This window comes from Dromaius novaehollandiae, chromosome 6, assembly GCF_036370855.1.
Source record: "Dromaius novaehollandiae isolate bDroNov1 chromosome 6, bDroNov1.hap1, whole genome shotgun sequence".
Lineage (NCBI taxonomy): Eukaryota > Metazoa > Chordata > Aves > Casuariiformes > Dromaiidae > Dromaius > Dromaius novaehollandiae.
The window spans coordinates 16,121,009-16,145,594 of NC_088103.1; the positions used below are offsets into that span (position 1 = coordinate 16,121,009).

Sequence of the window (24,586 nt, forward strand, 5' to 3'; positions counted from 1 at the left end):
GAACAAGATGTACAGAAGTTGCAATCAAATTAATTGCTTTGACTGCAAACAAAGTTAATTTCTTTGGAGCTTTTTACATGGAACATTTCAACACCAAATGTGTAATGATCACAGACCTTTGTGAAATTTGGACTTTCCTCCTCCTCACAGTCCTGCTAGGCAAATGAGGATCCTGTTTGGTTTGACAGAGTAGAGACTGAGACTTCAAAATGACAAAGGCATTAACATGTGAAAGCAAAACGTCGGGAGTCATCTAGTAGCAGTGGGGTTTTTGCTATACACCATTGCACCAGGGGCTCAAAATTGAATCCAGTAGCTCAGTCCCTGAGCCAGCAGAGATTAAAACACTGCAGCCACATATGATTCATATAGAGTATATGAGTAGTTCATATCACTCTAAAAATTACCCATTGCAAGTCTTGCAATATTGGCTATCATGGTCATTTATCCTTCTTCATGAATGGTTTCTATAACATAGGATATAGATGGAACAGAGGCAAATAAACCTGAGGCAAAGAGTGGGCCGTTCTTCAGAGGGACCTAAGGTCTCCAGATACTGTTTTAAATGTTCTCTGTTAAGCACCTCCCCCTCTTTCCAGTTAAATCTCAAGTGCAAGATGTTCATCTGCATTAGCTGTGACAGAATCCAAGAGTAGCTACAGCAGAGCAGGAGCCACTCTTGAATTCATAAAAATAGGACTTAGAACAAAAACTAAAGCCTATCTCCTCCTAGCATGGGGCTTTGTTTCACACAGTATTTCTTAGTAAGCTGCTTTTCCAGCAGTATGCTGCTTTCTGTTAGATGCTTCTGATGTCATGCTGTTTCAGTGAAAATCCAGGACCCTGTCTAAAGGCTGTTGAATTAAATGTTAGAGTGTTTTGCATGAGAGTGGTTTCTGCTCAGGAGATGTGGAGACCATCTCATCTACTTGTGTCTGCTGGTCCCCTGAGCAGGCCTTGTGCAGGTGGTGCTGCCACGGCTGCCAGGGAATTGTTGGGGTTCTTCCAGAGGCAAAGCTTCCCACTTCACCTCCCGCGGTGAGCTGCCAGGTTCACAGGGGAGTGTGGTCCCCCTCAAAGCTTGTCACAGACACAGAATTATTGAATGCATGTTTTCAGCCTTTGTCACGGCGTGGAAAAATATGGAAGCTTAATCCATCCTTTCTGAGTGATGCTTATGAGTGAGTGTTTGGAATAAAATAGTTTTGCAGTCAGTGGATTAAAATGTAAACTTGGACAAACACCTGCACAGCAATGCCTTCATCACTTGAAAAGCAAAAACTTACAACTGTTGCTGCAGGATTTGATTCATCAAGCAAAAGAAGCAAAAGAAAATGTCCTGAACTTGCCTGAGGAATAATGGCTCTTAGGTAAAGAATTGTTTTATTTTGCAACTGCATACGTTTTCATTCCTGCAAATTGACTTCACCTCTTCTGCCTTTCCACTGCAAACCTACACCAAGTCTAGCAAGTTTCATCATTCTGTTTATAAATGCCAAAGCTAATACCAAAATTATAAACACCCAGGGCAGAGTTATGTAGGGACCTCTTTGTTTCAAAGTGGCATCTTGAAATCTCATACAAAGTCAATGTGAAATGGAAGTCTTGGTTGTATAGCACTGTGAGCGTAGCTTATCAGTAACCTGTGGAATAAAAACAGCTTTTTAACATTGTCTTACGTGGTCAGGTAGTGAGTGAGAAAAAGACATGTATTAAACAGCAGAAGTGATGGAGTAGATAAAACCCATTGTGCAGTACCAGTATTTTCCAATTGTGCATCAAACAGATGCACTGTGTGGTTGTTTGCTATACCTCTGCAAATGACAAAGAATATTTACATTGCTAAGCAGTTTTGACACAAAATTCATGATCAGTGAACAGAGTACAAGGGACCCTTAGTTTCTGCCCTGTCTGGCTCTGGTCTTGGTTTTATGCCCAGGTTCCCCCTGAATAACCTCATGGAAATCACTGAGTGTACCCAGAAAATGTCACCTGGGGAGGCAGGATCAGAATCTCCCTCAAAATCTTTAGCTGTTCATAAATTGTTACATTCAGTTTTCAGCAAGTCTGACTGTGTTCTGAGCTGCACTTGATTGCTTTCTGTCTCTTTTTTTGCTGTCTTTCATGATACATGTGCCTGTCTCATAAATATGATTTATCGCTTTCCTTTTTAAGCTAAAATGGTTGGAGGGAGGGTACAGGAATCTCTCCTCTTCTGAGGGAAAATTATTTAGCAATATGTCTGAGCAAAGTTTGTTCGAGGCAGTTAGCGCTTGGTTCCTGTTCTTGGAATAGGAAGATATATATTCCTCAGATAATTATGTCTTAGCATGTTATGATATATTCCCACTGCAGATATCAACGTTGGTGCCTTTTACAGTATTCTAGGCTCCTGTTTCAGGAATACATCATTGAATTTCACAGGTTAATTACCTGTTGTATAGCAAAATGCCAGTTTTAAAATTCCTCTTCTTCATTTTCTTCTCTTCCAACTATTTTCATATTAGCTCATTATGAGGTGGGTATCTATTACATCATCTTTGTTTTCATCTCCTAAAGTAGCATCACTTTAAAATCGTCTATATGGAAATCTTCCAATTCCTATAAGTATTATTCCTTTTTTAAATTTTTTAATGTTTATTTCTGCTTATGTAGGTATTTTATGTGTGGCACCCAAAGCTAAATACACAGTTCAACCTGAAGCTAGGTATTAATGCAGGAATTGGCCCAGTGGATGAGCCCTGCGGTTGTCTTGCTTAGTTTTCTGTGTCTGATAGATACCACTGTTAGGTATTTCAGAGGAAAGTGCAATATAGCTGTCAGTAAAGAAATAATGACCCTAACACAGAAAGCTTATGCCTTCCACTATCAATCTGTTATTCAGTTGTGCCATGAAAAATGAGAATCTGTATTGCTACTTATTTTTTCCCAACCTAAAGCAGCTTTTGGAGTTTTCATTATCTGTATAAATGTCTAATCCTTTCTGAAATCCTACTAATCTCGTAGTCGCAATGATGTTTTGTAGCAATGAGTTTCACCTCAGGTTAATCAAGTACTCCGAGAAAAATTGTTTGCCTTTGTCAATTTTGTGTGTGTTGTCTTTTCAATTTCACTTAATGTCCAGGAGCGCAGCTTTATTTCCCTTTTTCTACCATTCATTATTTTCTAAGCTTCTGTAATGTCTTCCCATATTCATTTCCTCTCTAAAGCAAACAGTTCCAAATGTCTCGGTGACTTTTGCCTGAGTAATAATTTTGTATGCTTCCAAGTATTTTTGTTTCATGTTTGTACCTTTGTCCAAATTTTGAAATGAAAATTTTAAAGAGGAGTATTCCAGGTATAACAGTGATCTGTAAGCTGGCAACAGAGTGTTACTTGCCTGATTTTGATTCTTTTGATTCTTAGTTCATTTTTCATTTCATTTTCTCTGGTAATCCCTTGCGTACTGAGGAGATTTCAAAGGGATGTTCAATGCTATGCAGATTCTCACACCTCCACAAATAAATCTTTACTTACCTGATCATCCTAGAGTATTTCATTAAGTGGTTTAGTTAATGTTTGTCACTGTGCTTGATTCACTTTTTATGTTGTACTTCTATGAAAGGGAGAACCGAATGTTTTGGAAAACATTTTGGTAGGGTTTGTTTTTGCTTTTAAATGTTTGTGTGAATGTGTTTGTCACAAACAGGTGAAAGAAGGGCATTTGGCGGGGAACGCGGTGAGCTTGTTAGTGATCTTCTGCTCCCATTGAAACTATAAATTGTCCAAAATGAAGCCCAGGTTTCTTCCTGCAGAGAAGTCTAAATTATGGCAATTGCTACAGCAGCTTAGGATATCAAATTATAATCTGTTGAAGAAGTTGATCTTGAGATGCCTCAATATCAAGGTTTAGTCTCTGCATTTTAAGACACTTTGAAGTGCCATTTTCCGGAGTACAACCTAAACCTGAATTTTTTCTGCAGTTGTGGCTGATTGGCATTTATGAAAATACAGTTTGTCAAAAAGTATTGGAAAATAAATGGTTTCCCAAACCAGAGGCTGCTTCCATAAGTGGTGCTTTTCATCATTCAGAGGAACCAAATCAACCTCTATTTCTTATATCTAAGATCTTTGCAAATGGAGAGGTGGAAAAAGCATTTCGATAACTAGCAAAAATCTAGGCTATGCTTATTGTTTACTCCTGCAGAATTTTCTGTGAATTTTAATGTTAGATCTGAAAAATAGGAGTCTTGATTACTATTTTTTAATTGTTTTTGGTTCCCAGATCTAAACGTCCAGTGCCAGTTCCAACCACAGCACCCAGAATTGACTCTCCCCGGCCTGTCATTCCCCACCAGAAGGTATGTGACATATTTCTCCTCAGTCAATGTTATTATCAGTTTTATCTACCCTACTGAAGGTAGATACTTACTACAGAAAATAGGTTTTGCGCACCCCAAATAAGTAAACATTGAATGAATGCACAGGTACCAAAAGTGCCTATAACGTGATATATAGATGATCTATATTTCGCTAATTTCTGATTAGAAGAACCAAAGCATCCAGCTATCCTCTGACAGGATCTGGTCTAGTCTACTCTGAGTGGCTGAACAATGTTGTCATCTTGATTTTGTTCTTCTGTAAGCTGCAAACAGCTAATAAAGCTTCCCAAAGCATGCATTTGCTTTTGTAGATTCTTGGGGGCGGGGGGGGGAGGGGGAACCAGTTGTCTGTGTCTCAGTGTATGTAAATCTTGACTACAACTGAGAAGACACTGACTTGGAAAGATAAGAGGACATTAGAGCATTTGAAAAGCTTGCATCATATTGCATTCTTGTCCCATCAGTCAATAGGCATGAGAATAAAAAATAAAGAGGATAAATCAATTTAATGAGTAACATCAAGTGGCAGAGGAAATGGATGGCTTGGGTTCTGTTGTCAAAGCTCATCATCTTCCATAAAATAGATGTACATCTCAGAACAAACCACATTCACTGACTGTACCTGGCATTTCAGCATCTGTATCTTTGGAGGGACTCAGGACCAAGGATGCCTGAAAGATGGCATATACCCTTAGGATAAAGTAGTCAGGAGGATATTTGTATTGCTGATATATTCAATTAGATAAACTGGGAAAAGGCAAAATCCTCACTGCTGCAATTTTACCCATTTTGTAAGTGCTAATTTTGTTCCTGAGATGTAAAATAATTAAGGAGCACTTGAGATCAAAATGCACAGGAAACTAGGTGATTTCTTCTTGTTTTTTTGGCAATTCTGATTTCTACAGATCAATTTTAGGCATTTTCTATGAACACTGTGCCTTCCAAATTCAGATCTCAGGAGGCTGACATCATTCCTATAACAGCTGTAGATACCTTCAAGCTAACAGAAGAGAATGCACTTAGGGAGAATGGTTTGGTTCAATTTTATTTTGTCGAATTTGAATTAAACCTGCCAGACTATTTATTAGTTGAGACAGAAATAATGGGACTCTGGGATCTTGCAAACTTTTTGGCAAGGGAGGAAGGAATTAAGAATTTATGTTGCTCAGAGTTGTTTCTGCTTATCTCATGATTTTATAAATATCATCTGGGGAGGAAGGTATTGGAAGAGTGATCGAATGGTACTGTGAACTTCCTAGAAGAGAGAGGATGGTTCATTCTTTTACTTAAACTGGTGCTCCAGCAAAGGAATAGGGGCAGGAACGGGGAGAGAGAACTTGCTTTTCGCTGAAGAACTGCACAGAATGCTGTTTGCCTTGATGGCTGCAAGTAGACTTGTCTTTTCAGACTCATTCACTGACACAGAATATTTAGAAGACCAACTATGTTTTGGGACCCTCAATAACAGCTATGTAGGTATGACAGATTTCCCTATTTCCACCACAGGCACTGATGTATAATAGCCTTTATACATCTGATTTTGATGACTCTATATTCCTTCCCTGGTAAGTGTCAGTTTTGGAATGGATAGTATCCATAGCCATTCATAGCTGTTTACCACTCAAGACATCTTTTCTTCCTTTAGTATCTGTTCTATAAAAAAGTTAACTCCACACACTGTAGGTTTTTAAAAAATCCTAAAAATGCCTTTGACATGAAGGCTGTAAAGTAAATGGTCACTTAACATTTCCTGTATTACCCTTCAGAGAGATATGAGGATTAAAGGACTCAACCCTTTCTCAAGAGCATACTATCTTGCACTTGAGCATTGTGTGCACTGGTGTTTATGAAAGGTTTATAGGAGTTGTTGGAGGTAACCTATTCTGAATGGGCTACAGGCAGTACTTGCAGCTGGGAAAGAGATTTACTAGAATCTTTCTGTGGGAGAAGGGTGGCAGCTCTTAGCTATGGTGGGGAACAGGTTTCTAAAAATATACAAGAAACTTTCTTAAGTAGGGTCTTTGGCCCAGAGGGAACAGGCAGCAGCAGAGTGCTCTAGTGGGAGACCCTTGCAGGTCGGGAGGAGTGATGTTTGTGTTTTGGAGCAAAGGAGCTACTGACCAGGAGAATAAACAGGAATAGTAAAAGCCAGCTCTCCGTTTTGTTGGGCTTGGACATGCATCTGAGTAACAGAAGGAGGACTGAAGTAGACAAGGGTAATTTTAACTGTTAGAAAGTAATCAAGGTATTGCCGAGTGCAGCAGCTAGAAGAACTCTTCTCTGAGTGTTTCGAGAGGAAATATAGGCATTGAACTGCTGGAGGAGAAGTCTCAAAAAATGGAGTAAAAAATCTTTACCAATACAAACAGCGGTATGGGATGTTGCCATAAGGTATGTTATAGTAAATATACTTTAAAATCAAGGTTTCTTTGCTTGTCCCTTTATTATGTCTAGTAATAGTAACACTGTGGATATGAAGAGTTTAATGACATATAGGCAGAAGCTGTCACCTCCACATCACTACTTGATAGTGTTCAACTCATGGTGCACGGGAAATGAATTTGATTGCATTTCAAAGACAGCAAACAGCTGCATTACCTGACAATCATTACAGTGTTGTCCGCCAATACAGACGGAAGTTTTTCTTACCTCTCCCTGGGTCAAAATGAAAGGCATGGCTTTGTCAGCTAAAAAATACTGCATGTGCAAGTTCAGTGTCTAGTATAAGCCATGAATTCCTTTGTACATTATTGCTGATCTGATTGCAGCTTGCACTAATTTTCAAGCATGTATTTCTTTTTTGACTGCTATGGTCATGGTTTCTCATGTTTTAAAAAAAATAAACTTACATTCCTTTGAAGGATGTAAAGAATGTATAAAAACCCCAGAGTTTTTCAGCATGATAGAAATTGTTCTGCATTCCATAGGTAATGGAACATGTGCATTTTCTCCTTCCTTCTTGAGCTGATCAATGTTATGGGTGTTATGGATGACACAGTTTCTTCAACCATAACTATGAGATCAGCTGTGCTGTATTGGAAATAATAGTTTTACTCTTTCCTTCTCTAACGTTAATCTGAAAGTTGAAAAAGTTTTGATTCGGGGTGAGTTTTAGCCAGACTTTTTGCACAGATGTGGCATAGTTGGAAGAGAAGGGCATAAATGAGGCTGAAAGCATTCAGATTGGAAGAAGAGTAAGCATGACTCCAAGGACTGAGACTAAACCATCATCAGTCACTAGACTGAGCTCCTGCAACTTTTGAGGGGATGTAATTAAGCAAGTACAGGTAAGGAGTCAGCTTAGTGCAGTTCCAAATGTTCCAGCTGAAGCTTTAAGGCTAAGCGCATAGCTTTAGCTTCTGTCCCTTTGCACAAAGGTATTAAAGATAGCCTCTTTAATAACATGACTACATGTTGTCCTGTTTATGAAACATTGCAGAGCACATATATTTCAAAATCCCAATGAGGATCTTACAGTGCCTGTGATTTGTTTCCTGCAAAATTTGGGAACTTGGGTGGCTAAGTAAAAATAGCCAAAAAGATGATTAACTACTAAAATGAAGCATGGGGTGGAAGAGTAGGCTTAGCCAAAAGCTCTTTGTTGGATGTCTTTGAGCCAAGTCATTTAATGCCATGGTGCCTCCATTTCCTTTTTTCTAAAAAGATTAAAGTAACATTTAGCTTCTCCTTGACATATTGGGAGGTTAAATTCATCAGGATAGCTAAAGAGTTTTGAAATTGTTCTCCTACAAGTGCAAAAAGGTGGACTAGTCTGTAAAGACAATAGCGATAGGTAATAGAACATGGGTTATCGAAGGAAGAGGACCTGAAAAACTGGTAATGTTGCTTCCTATAGAAATTCATCTTTCTCACCTCTCCTGTATGTAAGAAGGGGGTGCTTGCCTTTCATAGAATTTAAATATTCATAAGGAAAACATAATAATACTGCAGAATGGAAATAGAGCTGATTCATAACCTCCTTCTATTCCCAAATGTTTGAGACTCTCCTCTACATTTAGCAGTTTTAAACTCGTTCACTGATGTTACACTGGGAAATTAAAACCCTGTTTTCCCCTCCTAGTAAGCAGCAGTAAGGATTGCAGCAAGATGACAGGTTCTTTCTCTAGGAAAGAAGCCCAATGCTCGGTGTCAGAGCCTCCTCTTCTGGTCAGCTGAAGGGTAGCATCAGACTTGCATAGTTTTAAGATGTTAGCTTGCTTTTCCAGCTACAGAGATGATGAGGCAGAATGGGAGGAGAGAGAAATGGGAAACAAGGGAATGTTTGTTACTATTGGCTGCATTTCTTGTGATACCATGATAAGAGCCGTGCTGCTGCTCTTTATTAGAAATCTGACCTTCAGATTTCAGAAAGGCTTTTCCTGTGTTGATTTGTTCTTGCCACTAGACTACAAAGAAACAGAACAGTAATTTATTCTAAAATATCCTCCCAGGAATAAACTGAATGGTAGATATTTATAAATCACAACAGAGAAGAGCTGAATAAGCTGATTATTGGACAGTAATTGTTTTGAAGGAATTATACAGCTGTACTCTTATCCATTTTCTATTTCACCCTTTTTCCCCCCAAATGCAGGGAAAATACCTACCTCAGAACTACTGTCAATACTAAGCCAAAATGGAGAATCCTAAGCTGACACTGCTGGGCTGCTAGGAATGCTAGTGTTTAGTCACTGGTGTGTATTCTAATTTATTCTAGCTAGAAATGGTTTGAGGAGTGCAACCAAAATTCCATTCATGTCATTAAAATGAACAAAATCATCAACCTTCATTTCTTATGTTCGTCTTCCCCATAATTTTCCCTTGGCCTCCCGTTAGCGTCCAGTAACACCAAAACTATCAGGAAACATTTTGATTACAGAAATATCTGATATTTCTCTTACTAGCAGTTCAAACTGATACTATAATCAGGTCTCCATGCATGTCCTTTTATTATGAAGTTTAGAAAGGAAACACAATTTTAGATAAATCCCACAGAATTTTCAAGGTAACACACAAGTCTAGCTCCAGCATATCCTTTTTGTTCTCTTACTGCCTCTGTACTAGTTTTTGCAGTATTTGTTTTGTCCCCCTTTGCCAGCATGTAAAACTTAATCGCACAATTGGTGACTTAATTTATGAGCATGGCCTTGTGCATTTGTCCCTCTTTTAAAATATATTTTTAGGGAGAAGTCTTGTTTTCTTCTTATTTAATGATACTTGGAAGTTTGCAGTAGGCTACTTAAGGGTAGTTATTTGTAGTCTTTGATGTCAGGATATAATGAGTGAAGTATTTAATTCAAATGTATTTATTTAAAAATAGTAATTTAAAAAATGATTTTAGGATTATTTACTTCTACAGCCTCAGGCAACAATTAATGCTGTTAAAATCTCTGCCTATCTTTGATTCAAAATCTTCTAAATGTATTTACTTATTATCATTAGTTATATCCTCAGACCTTGAGGTTTTCCTGCAATTAATTATAATCAGTCAGGTCATATTATCTTCCTTTTTCAAATATAATCTCCCTAAACTTAAGTATGCAATATAGGAAAACCCAAGAGGAGAATATAAAATATTTCTCTTTCTAGTAAACATTAACATCAAACAAGTAAATGATGTTAATTATAACAAAGACCAGCAAAAGTAGAAAAACAGACTCCAAATTATTCTCAGGCTTACAGTTCATGCAAGGCCAAGGGGGATACGTGTGTAGAATGTTAAATATGGCCCTCAAACCGGTACCAGCCCAAAGGAGGGAAAATGTCCCTGCCGGCTACCAGCCGCTGTTGTCCTGGCTTTTGTTGAGGCCAGCTTGTGGGCTCCATCCCTTCTTCGGGATAATGCCACCGCCTGTCCCCGTCCCTCAGAGCTGGACTGCAGAGCGCTGGCAGTGTAACCCCGTGCATCCAGACATTTGGTGTTTATCTAGGTCCACAGGAAGAGGTGAAAGTGATCCTTCCGTGATCCTCAGCTATAGATCGCTTTATCCACACTACATAATTACAGGTAAACAAAAGTAATGAATAAAACGGCTACTTCTGAAACTAAGTCATTCTATTTCAAAAAGATGTTCTGATGAGTTTCAGCATTCAGAATTCTAAGTTTGAGATGCAACATTAGTGAGATGTTAAAAAGAATACATTTTAAATTTTCCTATTTATTTTCTAGTTATTGAGCCTTTAGAAGTTAAACTTAGGTGGTTTTCCTCCGTGGTCCTAAGGGCCTTCCTAATTTATTCATTTGCTCGTATCTCTTTAACTGCAGCTTTGACAAAATTCAGAGCGCACTGTTAACTGTTGAGATTTGTATTAAAATCACAGAAGTGAGTACCTCTGAAACGCCTTTCTTTCTTTTTTAAATATGGTATAAGTTTTCATCATGTCCCATATTAGGAAACTTGGAATTGATTATACTAGCTCTGTTCCTTGGTACCGTATCAAGCAACCTCTCAAAATACAACAAGGCAAAAAGTTTTCCAAGGAACCTGAACTGCCGAACCACTTGCTAAAAAGTGAAGACGATGCAGATACTGGCAGCAGCTTTGCTCACATGAAAAAAGGAAACCACAGAGAAGTTAGGTGTTATCAAGACTAAGACAGACTGACAAGCAGAATGGCAAAATAGCGAGTTCACTTTTTCCTGATCCAGAAATAAATGGTGTTCTTATATTCTAATTTGTCTTTAAAAAAGAACAAAAAAGCTAATAGTAAAGGTATAAAATGCCCACATGGAAGAGAAGTAAGTTTGTATTTCTCTTTGATAAAATTGTCCCTAGATAGGCAGACTTTTAAAAAATACAGACATTAGAACTACAGTCACCGCGCACTGCTGGTAACTGGAAAGAAATGAGGCTATTTAACCTAAATAGTGTTTGTTGCTTCCCGTGAAGTGTTGGGTACCCTCCATTCCCAATGACTTAGATGGTGTTACACCAGAATGAGCTTGAACTCTGAAGGTCAGAAGCAGTGGTACGGTATTTTAGCCTACATCAGCACAGAAGTTTTAGATTAATTTCCTCAGAACTCATGATAGAAGGACCTGTACTTTTTGCATTTATGTTGAATTTTCTTGACAACTGCTGGTTTTCTGCAGTGTTGCTGAAAAAAAGCAGTATTTTTCCCCTTTGATATTAACATTATTTCATTTTCATTAAGCTATGTTAATAGCAAATAATTTATGAAAATGAAGCAGAATATTGCATTATTTTTCCAGGATGAGGTTTTTTTATACAATGTTTCTTATTTAAGCACCAGCATAAATTTTTACGGATGTAGCTATTTTCAGGAGAGCTACCTGTAACCTCTACTAAGACAATATGCCCTGCTGTCCTAGTTAGGAGTATTATCTGCTACATGACATTAGGATTGTGCACCTGTGCTGTGTGCACATATTTATACTCGTGCAGACATCCTGTCAAGTGGAAATTGTGCAGAAATGAGCGGGACAGAGGAGTTCTACCTGTTGGGCAGTACCTATTCTTGAGTTCTCTTAGTCTATTTGCTAACCATGCTGCATGGCCTAATTAGCATGAACCAGAGCCGATGAAAGCAGTGCGGTGTGTGGGCTTCAATAACTTGAAGTATACTTATGAAAAACAGTATGGTGTGGTTTCAGAAACATTATGTTTTTATAATAATGGTATTGACTTTTATGTTTGCATATTGTCATCTCAAATGATTCTGATGTCAAAACATTTACAAGTTTCTTAGTTATCCCAGGAATTAATGGACAATGTCATCTTTATATAAAATTATTGCTATGACGTTGACCAGTACCAAACATTCTTTTAATGTTAAGCTTTAATTTGTCGATTTCAACTAAAAACCAATTAAAAATGCCTGAGTATGTAATGCTTCCTTTGTTTTGAAACAACGAACTAAATGTTCCCTGAAAGGCTGGGTGCTTTGGCCCCTAATCTATTTATTGCAAGTTTATCAATATGTTTAGAAAGCTGTAATTGCAGATACATTGTTTTTGCATGTGTTCTATGATTGCTCTTTTCTTTTTTTCTTTTCTTGGCCTGCATGTTTGCTACTACAGGAACCTTCTTGGGAAATCAATGGCAACAGAACAACCTTCAGTCCTCTAACTAACACGGCGACTGGGCCTATGGGTAGTATTTTAGCAACCAATGGAACATTTTCAGGCTACCTCAGCAAGCAAGAGATCAGCCTTTCAAATAGCTCTTCCTACTTAAAGACTACCACAGTTAGATCTTCCATGTCCTCTCAGTCTGTGACTCCTGACATTTCACCTGCAAAGAGTAATCTAGGTTCAAAACTAAGCCCTGTATCCACTGATGGCAATAGTCCTAAACACCAGCTGAGCCCTGCAAGGCAGTATAACAACCCTATTGGCCTTTACTCAGCAGAGACTCTAAGGGAAATGGCTGAGATGCATAAATTAAGTCTCAAACGAAGGGCTTCGGAAGGTGGACTTCCTAGAGGGTAGGTAACATGATAAAATATTTAATATTCCAGTAAGTAATGAATTTGCTGAAAAATAAATGTAATAGTACCTACCCTGTTGTGCATTTGTCTTGTAATCATGATTAAGGTCTGGAACAATCATTAAATTTTCCAGTACCCCTGCAAGATTTACACAGTACCAACTCTTGGTCTTTGGTATCTGAATTGCAATATGGATTGGCAATAGTCACCAGAGCATGAGGAGGAACACTATTACTGAAGTAACTCTGATAACCTCAGGGTTTTAGCATTTACCAGTTTGGATTACTGCATGTAGTCTCATAGAACCAATATCACTATAGGCCATTATAGGAGCTGTTAAAAAAGAGATGTGATTTTTGGTGCTTACCTAAAGAGAAGTTGCTTTGATCTGCAGATCTGACATGCCATTCTACTGCAGTATACTGCTATATATGCTGTATACTCCTTCCTTAATGTATTGGTTTTCCTATGCAAGATGAGTCAAAAGTGCAATTTGCTGAATCCTGTAGTTTGAACATTGTGTGTGTCATGTCTAAGTACTGTTAGCTTTGTTATTAACTTGTATATAAGAAGGAATAATCTCTAGTTATTACCAGATAATTTGATCCCATGCTGTCAAGGTTTTCAGTGTGTTAGCGTATTGCAGATTAACTCTTTTATTGGTAGGTGTGTGAAGTGAGCAGCTTGGACTATGTAACAGCAGGGCTTACATGAGAGAAAGCAATGAGAAATAAGTTTTCCTAAGTTTTCTACCTTCACTTTTTAATTTACTAACAAATCTGTAATTTGCTTACTTGAAAGCTGTGTTTATCTAAAATGTAGTTCCTTATTACGATTATGGGAAAAAAATGTAATTTCAATACTAAGGACCTGGCCACATGAAAACAAACAGAAAAGTCAAACAATCCACTTGCGGTGGATACATGTGTTTTCTAGTACTTAATATCCCATTGCAGAAGCTCTCTGCAAGAGTAGAGCCAAGGGTTTTTAAGTTATTGCAAAGTAAGGATATTTTAGTCTCGAAAAAGAGCATATATACATGCTTTAGATGATTCATGCAGAATTTAGATAATATCTCTTTAGATAACTCTTTTCAGCATTCTACATTAACAATCTTACTTCCAGTTGTACTTCCTTCTCACACTGGATAGTTAAGAAAGGCAATTAGCGTTTAAAGGAAAATAATTTCAATTAATAAGCAGAGTCAGCCAAATAAACCTCAGAATGCTTCTTTCTTCATTTGCAGCTTTCTTGAGGAAAACTAATTCTTGAATCATTTCAATATGCAAAATGTCTTGGGAGTATATCTCACTGTCTTTCTCCCGCTGTCCTCACATGCCTCCCTAACATGTGCAAGAGCTGGGGTAGTGGGGATGTATTTTGAGTGGCTCACTTTCCAGACTATTTATTGTTATTCCATCACTAACTGAAGTCAATGTGAACTATTCTGTTGATTCTAGAGGGTGTTGCAGTAGGGCCGTATAATATAACTGTTTATGATTGTTGGGGTGCAAAAAAAAAAGTATAGGTGTACAAAATGCTTCACTGTCTCACTCTTCTGCTTTTCTATATGTTTTTTGTCTCCTGTATAAATACACATTCACAGCCAAATATAATTCAAGTTTTCCATTAGTGCAGACCTATGGTTTAGGGGCAATACACCAAATTACAGAGCAAGGTTTTATCTTGGAACCACCACCATTAAGTGTAGGTGTCTTTTCAGATAATTCTTCTGAGATTTAGAGCATTCTAAATCTTTGCTTACTTGCAGTGAAAATTCAGAGTTCAATAATCCTTTCATTCCTTCTCCCACTTGAGTATTATCTACGACTGGGAGGCTTCTTTCTTGCAACCTGTAACTATCTTGAGACTTTATATCAGCCATGATGGTTTCTATCTCATTGTGCATATATATGAAAGCGTGCTTAAAAAAGGCACTGTAAGTTCTGCGAAGTCAGCTCTGGACTTTGCTGTTTTGGATGTTCTTATCATACAGTACAACATGAGGTGCTGTATGAAGATTGCGAAATTGTGGGGCTCCAAAGCTGTCAATTTATTATGCATTCATGAACATCCACTTACCAATATGGTTAAAGCTATAAGAGAATTCAGGTAATTGGGTAGATCTTAAGGTATATTCATATTTCAATGTTGCTTTTCTTTTCACCGAATCATTTAAACTTAATCATGTGGATTGCTGTTAGAGGTTTAGCTAAACCCTTTGGAAATCCTACCAGGAGGCTGAAATTAATGTTGAGAGGATTTCATTGACTTTTAAAGAATAACAAAACATCTGTTTCTCTGATACACTTTTACAATATTAAGGCTTTATCACAGACCCAAGGAGAAAAATATAGAGGAGGTCTGCTAAAAGTAGAACTTCATGTGCTGAAAGCTCTGGAAGGTGGAGTATTAATAAATATGAAGACTAAGCCATAGCTTCTCACATATGGTTCTTTTTCATTCCAGTGTAAGTTATACTTCACATTGTAGGTCAAAGGCAGTAAATACCTGTCCCACATGTGTTTATGTGCCAGGTGGCTTGGGTTACAAGTTTCTTACTTGTGTGACCTTTTTGAGAGAGCAAGTTGAACATTTCAGTACACGTCCATATTTAGAATCAAGCTAAAAAAGCGTGTGGCTCTAAACGGGAGAGGATTTTCTCATCACATGCTAGAACATCAAGAGAAGCAAAGCTTTCTGAAGGAAACTGCAGTAATCTGTTCACATTTTAAAAAAATCTTTGGTGAGACATGTGGCTATTGACTTGTTCGTAGTGTGCGCATGTAATGTTTTTATCTCTGAACGTATTTTTATATGCAAATAAGTGGTTCCTCTCTTTAAAGCCTATTTTAAGGACTCCTACCTTTAATATGCTATTTTATGTGCAAGGCAGAGACTTGGATTAGAAGATTACAGCAGCCATCAGAGTGCACTTCAGAATATGATACTATTACACCATGTTTGACTGGAGTGCCCAGCTGTCTTATAAGTACCTGAAATGGATATAGGATCACTGATGTGCTTACAGGCTACAGCTTGTTCCTAATATATCTCTACCGTTTCCTGTAGAAGACTGATATATGTGTTTTAATGCAGGGTTTGTATAGCTCACAAAATATTCTCAAATCTGAGAGTCTGAAGAACAGTAACTGCAGAAAGTGTAGAAAGTGATCTGTGATTGCTTTTCCATGGAAATGCAAAAGTGCAAAGCTTTGACTGTGGCTTTGGCTCATTAGAACATTTTTGATCATGAAAAATACAGGTGGATGAGCCAATTGTAGAAGGACTTTGTAAAAAGAAGCAGTGATACCAAAGGTTCCCTGAGACAGAAGCAGAAAGAGACAAATCCACTTTGAATGTCATTCAGGTAGTAACATTGCTGCCCACCGTCGTGTATCAATTCCAGATCCACTCCAGATCCAGAAATGTTACAGCCACAAGTTGGTAGGCTCAGTGCCTATATCTGTCAGCAGCATTCTGTACAGCTAAATAAGGAGTGATATTTAATAACTGATCCTGGAGTCTCTTCCATTTTTCTTTAGTCATACCATGATGAATTACTCTTCATCCAAGAAGGACAACAAAAAATGGATATTCTAAGCTTTGATGAAACTGAGTGAAAATAAACATCATAGCCCATTTTTGTTATTCTTGCAACCAGTGGAGTTACTGTCAAAGAATATGACATTACAGCCTGAGCACATTCTCTCTTCATTGCTCCTAGCTTTGGCTGGCCTAAGGCCTACATTTTGAGTTTTGTACTGTGTTTCTTTGGGATTACTGTGCAAGCCAGTTACTTCTTGTTTATGGAGCAGAGTAGGATGTAACATGAACATATGTTTTTTTCATACTCTGTACATAGCAGATGGAGTAAATATCCTGATGTGGCTATCCAAAAGACACAAGGCATGGACTGGATTACCTCTTTTCATTTCACGTTGAGTAAACTGGGAATGACTATGCTGAAATTAGTTAGCTAACACCACTGTTGGCATAATATAAATGCAGTTAAATTTAGGCCAATAGTTTGTTAAGTAGAAAGGTTTTTACCTTAGTTTGAAATTTAAAACATCTATGAATATTTTATTTGGCTGTTCTCCAGCACAGAAAAGGCCAGAAGATCAGTCTTGCAAGACTGACGCTCTGAGGGCGACCTGGGGGAAACAGACTCATCCCTGACTATTTAGTATCTGAGGGAAGAATATAATCTCTACCACTCATTTACTATTTTTAGATGAGAATATATTCTGCAAACGTCTCCTATATTTTGCTACTGTACACTTTGATAACAGTACTTCTGGGTTAAAGGTACTTCCAGGGATGCACAGTAATAAAATCACATTCAAGGGTCAGCCAAAATGCCATGGTATCCTAGTAAATCCTAGTGGATAAACTATAATCTCTACATTTTTTCCTTTCTTAATCATGGTGGGGTTTTCAGGCATACATTTACTTTCTGTTCCTATTTGTAGAGTATGGAAAAAAAAGCTTCAATAAACTTCTGTAAATACTTCTTGCCCTTTGCACTCTAAAAACTATTGACAATTTCTGTTTGTTTTTCATGTTGTTTGTTCTCTCTCTCTTTTTTTAGGTCATAACCAACACCACTTCCAAGTTAGTATCACTTCTATATAGTGCCAAGTATTTGTGTTACGCTGTATGTGTGAAGATTTGTTTTCTGGGGGTAGCATGATCCCTGGTGTTCCTGCTGTGTTGGCTTGCAACTGGAAGTATTTTAAAAAATCTTACTGGTATGGCAAGTGTCATACACTGCTACTGGCACCCGTTGGTGGCTCTGTTGTGAGAATACCGTGTGCTCAGCATTTCATGGTGATGGTCTAATACTGCAAATGTAGTTAGCATCTGAGGTTGCTCAATTCTTGCAAATACTTTCAGATTTTTTAGTCTCTACAGTCAGGATATACTTCCACTGAATTCTTCAAGTGATCTTCATGCTGTCAGGATTTGGGGAGTCTTAGTCATGGCCTTTTTTGTTATATTATTATTGATGTATTTTTAGCCCTAACTTTTAAGTTAATCCTACTAAAGTTCACATTTGTGGTATTTGCTGGTATTAGATGCTGGTATTGAAAAGATCTAAAAAGTAATTGACCTTAGTAAAAAGTTTGCTTAAATAAGAAGAAACTATGAACTTGAAATTGTGATTGATCTATTTTATTTAGGGAAATTTACAAAATCCTCAGCTTTCACCTTTAGTTTTCTAAGATAAGGGCAGAGGCTTCTTTCTAAATTCCTGCTTTCTGTCTCTGGAATGAATGCTGTCCAGAAATTGCTGAAGAGATTGGGCTAAATTCAGCAATAAAATAAATGTCAAATTTAAACTGATAAGAGAAGGATAGAAGTTATAGAATACATAAACATAAAAATACTATTCAGTGAAAATAATTTACAGTGGTCTGGCATTCTTTAGGCATGGGTGTAATGTCATGAAAATGATATAACTGCTTTGTATTCAAAGAAGCTCTTGCCACTTTACATTGATAATTATTACGTTACTATTGTCTTGGAATGGGGAAGTCACATTACGGGGGGTTTTTTTATCTTTCTTTCATATTTACTTTTCTTGATCACTCATGCTCTTTTTTCCCAGCTTGGCATAAAAATAACATTCATTCGCATGATTGCTCCAGCTGTCTCTAGGATCGTACCTCTGCCACTTTGTCCTAGAGCACAGCAGCCCTTGCAGGCATTAATATTTCTGTTCATTCCCAGAGCTATAATAAGAACTCTGCAGTTGAAAATCTTTATCCTTTTCTATTCTTTCTATGGAAATCCAGTTGATTTCAGTAAAAGTTTTGCCTTGTTATATGTAATATGACTAAATCTTATTAAAAGAGATTATTGAAACTGTTTAAATTACTTAAGTCAAAGCCTAAATCGCTGCTACTACTACTACTACTACTACTGTTAGGGAAGCTTAGGCTGTTCCACAATCATCTTTTAGATCTAGAGAGATCGAACTCTTATTTTTTAACTGATTGTTGAAACAGTTGCTTTGTTCTGTATTCTTAAAAAGTGGCAAATTTAACCTTGGTCTGTTTACTTTGCAGTCTTCTCAGGTCTTGCGTTTAGAATCTCATCAATACTTAAAATAGTGGGGGGAAAAGAAAAATCTCGAGGACCTATGTGTTCAAAATTATCTGATTATGTAGTGTATTACAAAGAAAAGAGAAGCCATCGTTACAGTAAGGCATGTGCATGCTGAGAAGTCAGCAGTGAGTATAAAAACCCATTTCTGCATATCACCCTTCGACAGATGAGATCAGTTTAATAATGATGTCATAGTTGGTAAACAGTTAATTAAAAAATAAATAAAATGTGAAAATGTCTTTGTAAAAAGCTGATTTTCACTTTTGCATGAATGCATAACGCAGCTTTCCGTTTCCCTCCCTTACGATGTTGATGTGTGTGTTAAAAGCTCTGATTATAATGCAGCATGTGCATATCTGTGTCTTTGTTCCTTGAGCATGTTGCTGTTAATGTTCTTTCAAGTATTTTGAATGATGCATAACTCTCTCTCTTACTGTCTGTCTTTAGTCAGGGCATCCCACAAACAAAATGCTGAAAATACAATGGAATCCACTGGCTGGCTGCAGAAGGTGGCACATTACCTTTGATAATCGGTGGAAAATTAAGTTAGATGGTCACCAACTTTACTTGATTTTTCTTTTTCCTTCATGCAAGGTTGAGGGTTCAGATTTATTTCTCAGACACCTACTGCAGCTAAACCATGATTACAGTTTCATAATTTCTTCTGGTAGGGGGAAATATATCCATTTCTAGCTTTTGGTTCAATTCAGAATGAAACCATTGTGAAATATCCTTATTTCCTAAAGAACAAAATTCTCAGTTTTGCCGAGCTCTGATTAGCATACAGAACCTGTACTACCAACATCCTCCTGCTGTTGGCAGGAAAGGAGCAGTGGACTGGAGAACAACCTGATCTCCCAGAAGTTAGAGAAGAGCACCTACTTCAGTGAATGACAGTCTGAGCTTTAGGTAATTCAGCGAAAGTCCAAAAAAATACACAATCCTGACTCTAGGACGATAACATTATACAGCTAGGCAGTACCAGGAAGCTGGGTACTCTTAGGTTGAAGTCTGACATTGAACTGGCTCTTTCTATTGCTATGGGAACTTCAGTTAACTTGCCTGTGGTTCAGTTGCTGAAATAAAAATTCTTACTCATAAATGGAAGCACTAGAAAGTATGGCTACAACTCTTCCAACTGCAGTTGTCCCATAGATTGCAGTGTGGGATATTTTGATCTAAGACCAATTTTTCAGTGAATGTATCATACTATAGCAACACTTCTGACAGTCTGTATGGAGATTTTGTGAAGATTAATTAGTGTCTGTGAAGATAGCTTCAAAGATTAGAAGGCCTGAGTACTAAATTTCACTATGATTAATCATCCATGCAGAAGACATTGTAACCTAAATAATAGAGAATCTGATGTGTTCACCCCATTGCACTTGCTAGCACGTTATAAGATCCATTCGAAATAATGAATGGATGCAGTGAATAAACTGGCAATCCTCTGAAGTATGTATGTACATCCACGTGCATGCATATATACGTGTGTATATATGTATATATACAGTTATTTGTATATATGCATGTAAGAATAGAATTTTATGTGTAAAAATCACAGAAATACTTGGTGATTTTTCATGATTTTTTATAAAGACAACTGTTTCACCTTTTTTTCTGTTTACACATCTAAGAACCACAGCCAGCTTTTAACTATTACTTTTTATATTGTCTCTTACTCTCTGAGCAGAAGCTTTTGTGGTGAGATGCCGTGAAGACACATGCACTTTCCTCTGCTAGTTCTTTTTTTCTCACTTAATCGTCACCCCTTTGTCCTTTCTTCCCCTCTCTTCCCTTTCGAACCTCACTCGTGCATAACCCAGTACGGAGTTTGTGGAACGTTTCAACCCCAATGTCCTGAAGGACTCTGCCCTGTCTACACACAAACCCATTGAGGTGAAAGGCTTGGGCGGCAAGGCTACCATAATTCACGCCCAGTATAACACCCCGATCAGCATGTACTCCCAGGATGCTATCATGGATGCAATTGCAGGCCAGGCACAAGCCCAAGGTGGAGAATTTGCTGGGTAAGATTATTTCCTTGTGTGGAATGGTCCTTCTCTGCATGGTATATCACATAGTCCCTACCTGCATGACACAACAGCTCTTCTTTGGCCTTTTTCTCTGGAGTATCTAATATGTGAAAAACAAAGATTGGTACTAGATAGTGTTTGAAAGCATTAATATCCTTTTGAAGTTTAAAGGAAGGATAGTTAGAAAATTTAACATTTCTTTTTCAGTATTATTCCTGGAACTGGTAAATGCCACTGAAATATATCTGGTACTTCATATATGAAATTAGATGGCCTGTCGCTTATCTTATGACTGTGCTTTCTTGGAACTATTGTATTATATGCATAGCTCAAAAAGAATGGAGAAGGGAGGAAAATGTTATTGATACTTAAAGAATGCGAGGTATTTAGTAGTGGTTACTGGTTCTGTTCTCCAGAACAGAGTGTTGTGCTATACTGTCCCTCTTGGTTATTCGTTTTTAATTAATGCTAATACTGTTGTCTCAAAACCTCCTATTTAGAATATTTGACAAAAGACACTATATTTAAGCTAAAAATGATCTTTCTATAATAATGTATGGATCAGTAAAAAGTCTTTGCTTCCCTCTAGCTTCTGCCATTGCCCCCTCCCTCCCAGCTTATTTGTTCTTCCATTTAAACTAGACTGGGTTGAACATAATCTGATTGTCTTGGTGATATTGGCAGTCGTATATAGGTGGGAATGGAGAAGACAAATAACAGGGTATTTTCTTGATACTCATTTCATTTTCTTAGCATCCTATTGCTTTGTTTTTCTGGATGATTCAATAGTAATTCAACCTTCAACAATGTCATAAAGGTATGAAACAGCAGAAAAGGAATATACAAACAGTTTATTTTTAAAGACAAAGTCCAGTACAAAGGAAGTAAAACACGTATGTCTTTCACAAATATGTTATACCAACGGAGTATATCTGGTACTCTTTGGACTACTGCAAAATCTGTTTATCTTTAATAATTCTGCTTTTCCAATGTATGTTTCTGATAATCTTAGAATTCACAATTACTGGGGGTGAAAAGATACTTTTCTTCAAATTATTCTGATTTCAGACAAAAAATCTCTAGAAAACATTATTTTTGTTCAACTGGAACTGGAATTCTGATTTCAGATGCTTGGGTGTTTGTATGTGAGATAAAAAAAAGTTCAATCGGCAGAAATAGAATACTGTTCTTGTAATTAGATTTATATATAGTGTGGGTATACAAGTATTTTTAAGAATTTCTACATCAAAGGTTTTTGTTGCAGGCAGATCTAGGTGTTCAGGGTCATGTCCCAGGGTGGAAGTTATTTTTTTTCTTTAAATAAATCTGTTTTGAGATTTTAGGGCATGCAAGTGTAATATCATAGTGTTATTGCTTTAAGAAAATTTGTCCATAGATATGACCAAAAACTAGCTGCAAAATACCACTACCCAGTTGACATGACAGACCATGTTGTCAGAGGTACTTGGGAATGTAATCCTCATTGAACTCTGTGCTTTACTGCTTCATATATTGGATACATAATATATTCTGCTTTTCTGAATGTAATTTTGAAAGTTTATTCTCTATGGATTTAAGGTTCCTGTCTCCATTTGGGTGCAGCTCTTCATAAGAGTACATGCAAGTCTTGCTGTTGCAACAACTGCAAAATCCAATCCAATGTACAAGAGCTGTTTTTTTCCAAGAATTTTTATAATAGGTGCCAATATGCATTTTTAGTTACTTGAGCAACTGTTTACTGAAAGTGCATGAGACCCTCAGGGGAATAATACTCTTTGATTGAGTGAGAAGTAATATTTTTAAATGGCATTGTTCAACTCTCAGCCCTTGAATAACAGATTTTTCTCCTCAAACTTCTGATGCTTGCATAAATTAGGAATAAACCCCATGAAAGACAGTGAAGTTACAGGCATGTGAAGCCAAACTAATATGATGCGAATCGGGACCCTCTTTTTGCACACATCAATCCTTCTGACCAAATGGGAGAAGAGGAGATGGAAGAAAGGAAAATGTGTATCAAAATAACTGATGGCCCTAATACATGTTTTAGTATAGCCTCCTGTTGTTAGTGAGATTTTCCAAATACAGGCATCTGGTAGATTGTAGGATTGGGACCTTATTCATAAATAAATAAATACATTTGTATTTCTGTAAATATAATTAACATTTATAATTTTTATGACTTAACTGAAATTTCATGTGGGATGAATGTAGCCCTGTGTCTCTCTTGTTAGGTATCTTTCTACCTGAAATAGAACTTACCTTCCTTTCATTTGACAACAAAATATAAGTACAGCAACACTTTTTAACAGTTTCTGTTAAAGGTGCTAACTGCAAGCTTATTCAAAATGCTGATGTTTTATGTATTTGCCTGTGCTCCCTTTTATTGATCATTTCATTCTCTTCTCTGTTTTTCAATTCTTTTTTCCACTATTTTCTGTTACTAATATTATTCTGTTGTGTTTATCACAACTCTCCCTAATGATGGGTCCCGTGTGGTATCTTTTGTTGGTTTTGACCATATGGCTTACAGTGAGTTTCCACTGGTGTAAGTAGACCCGTATTTCCAATTAGCAAAGTACAGTGAAAGAAGTGCATTATGTGTGTGTTCCTTATAATGCTTTGCGTCTTTCATAGGCATGGATTAAATGACACATTTTATGAAATGCTGGCATTTCCTACTAAATGCTGTAACATTATAAAATGCAAATAGTAATACTTCAAAACTTTACCTACTTAAAAGATCCCATGGTTATAAAGTTTCACTGTTGAGCATGTGAATCCTTTTCATTTCATATACAGCACAGTAAGGGAATCTCTCAAATGCAGTTCTGATCACAGAAGTTGCAGTACTGGACTGGAGAATGTGGTCATGTTTCCCCTTCTGTGAAAGAGATCAAAACACTGTGTCACAGGGAAGGGAAAATGCCCTTTCAGAAAATCCCAAGTAGCAAGAGAGAATTCCAGAGAGCGCAATAGAACTGGAAAATCAGTGCGCGTTCTGGGTGGAGAGCATGCCTGGGGGGCTCGCCGTTTATCTCAGTATGTAGAACTGTATAGTAAAGAATCAGAATAGTGAGAAAGGCTTGAATTATAAATAGTAAGATACTGATGAATTTTATTAGTAAATACCTCTGTCTCAAAAAGAGGCACATGAAGTAGATACATAGTTAAAAAACAAAAATCAGATTTGCATGGACTGTTGAGTCACTGCAGCAGTGACGCACGAGCTGTATTTAATGCCACCAGCAATATCTCTAACTTGTTTCTTCCATTTTGAACTTGGACTCCACCTATTTCATGCATGCTTTGAAATAAGATAGTTATTGCCGTTAATCTTTGTATATCAGACAATATTAGTGAAATGTTATCCTTTGCAGACACATCCATGAGTATATTCTCCTCTGTGATCTTGCATAAGAAGTTTTTCTGCAGGATCCACTATAGAAACTACTGTTTAAGCATTTCCTTCATCTTTGGAAAGGGACTCTTAAGCCTAACATTAGTCTGGCTCCAGAATAAGCTCATGTTTCTGTTGCTGTGTGCTGTCAGGTGCAGGTGTACGGTGCTGTATGCTATAGCCAGTTTCATAGCTTTTTGTATTTTTTTAAACTTCCTAACACT

The 24,586-nt window shown here is 37.3% G+C and overlaps 1 protein-coding gene across 3 annotated transcripts in view; it reads left to right on the top strand.

Moving 5' to 3' along the window:
* Positions 1–24,586, top strand: part of LDB3 (LIM domain binding 3) — a 128,666-nt gene that overhangs the window by 50,109 nt on the left and 53,971 nt on the right. For 2 of the 3 annotated variants that reach the window (XM_064513745.1, XM_064513746.1), the window contains exons 4-5: positions 4,265–4,340; positions 12,403–12,809. In XM_064513745.1, the coding sequence (XP_064369815.1) occupies positions 4,265–4,340; positions 12,403–12,809 (483 nt within the window). Of the gene's footprint in view, positions 1–4,264; positions 4,341–12,402; positions 12,810–20,752; positions 20,957–24,586 lie in introns of all 3 variants that reach the window. The other variant, XM_064513747.1, reaches the window with a different exon arrangement.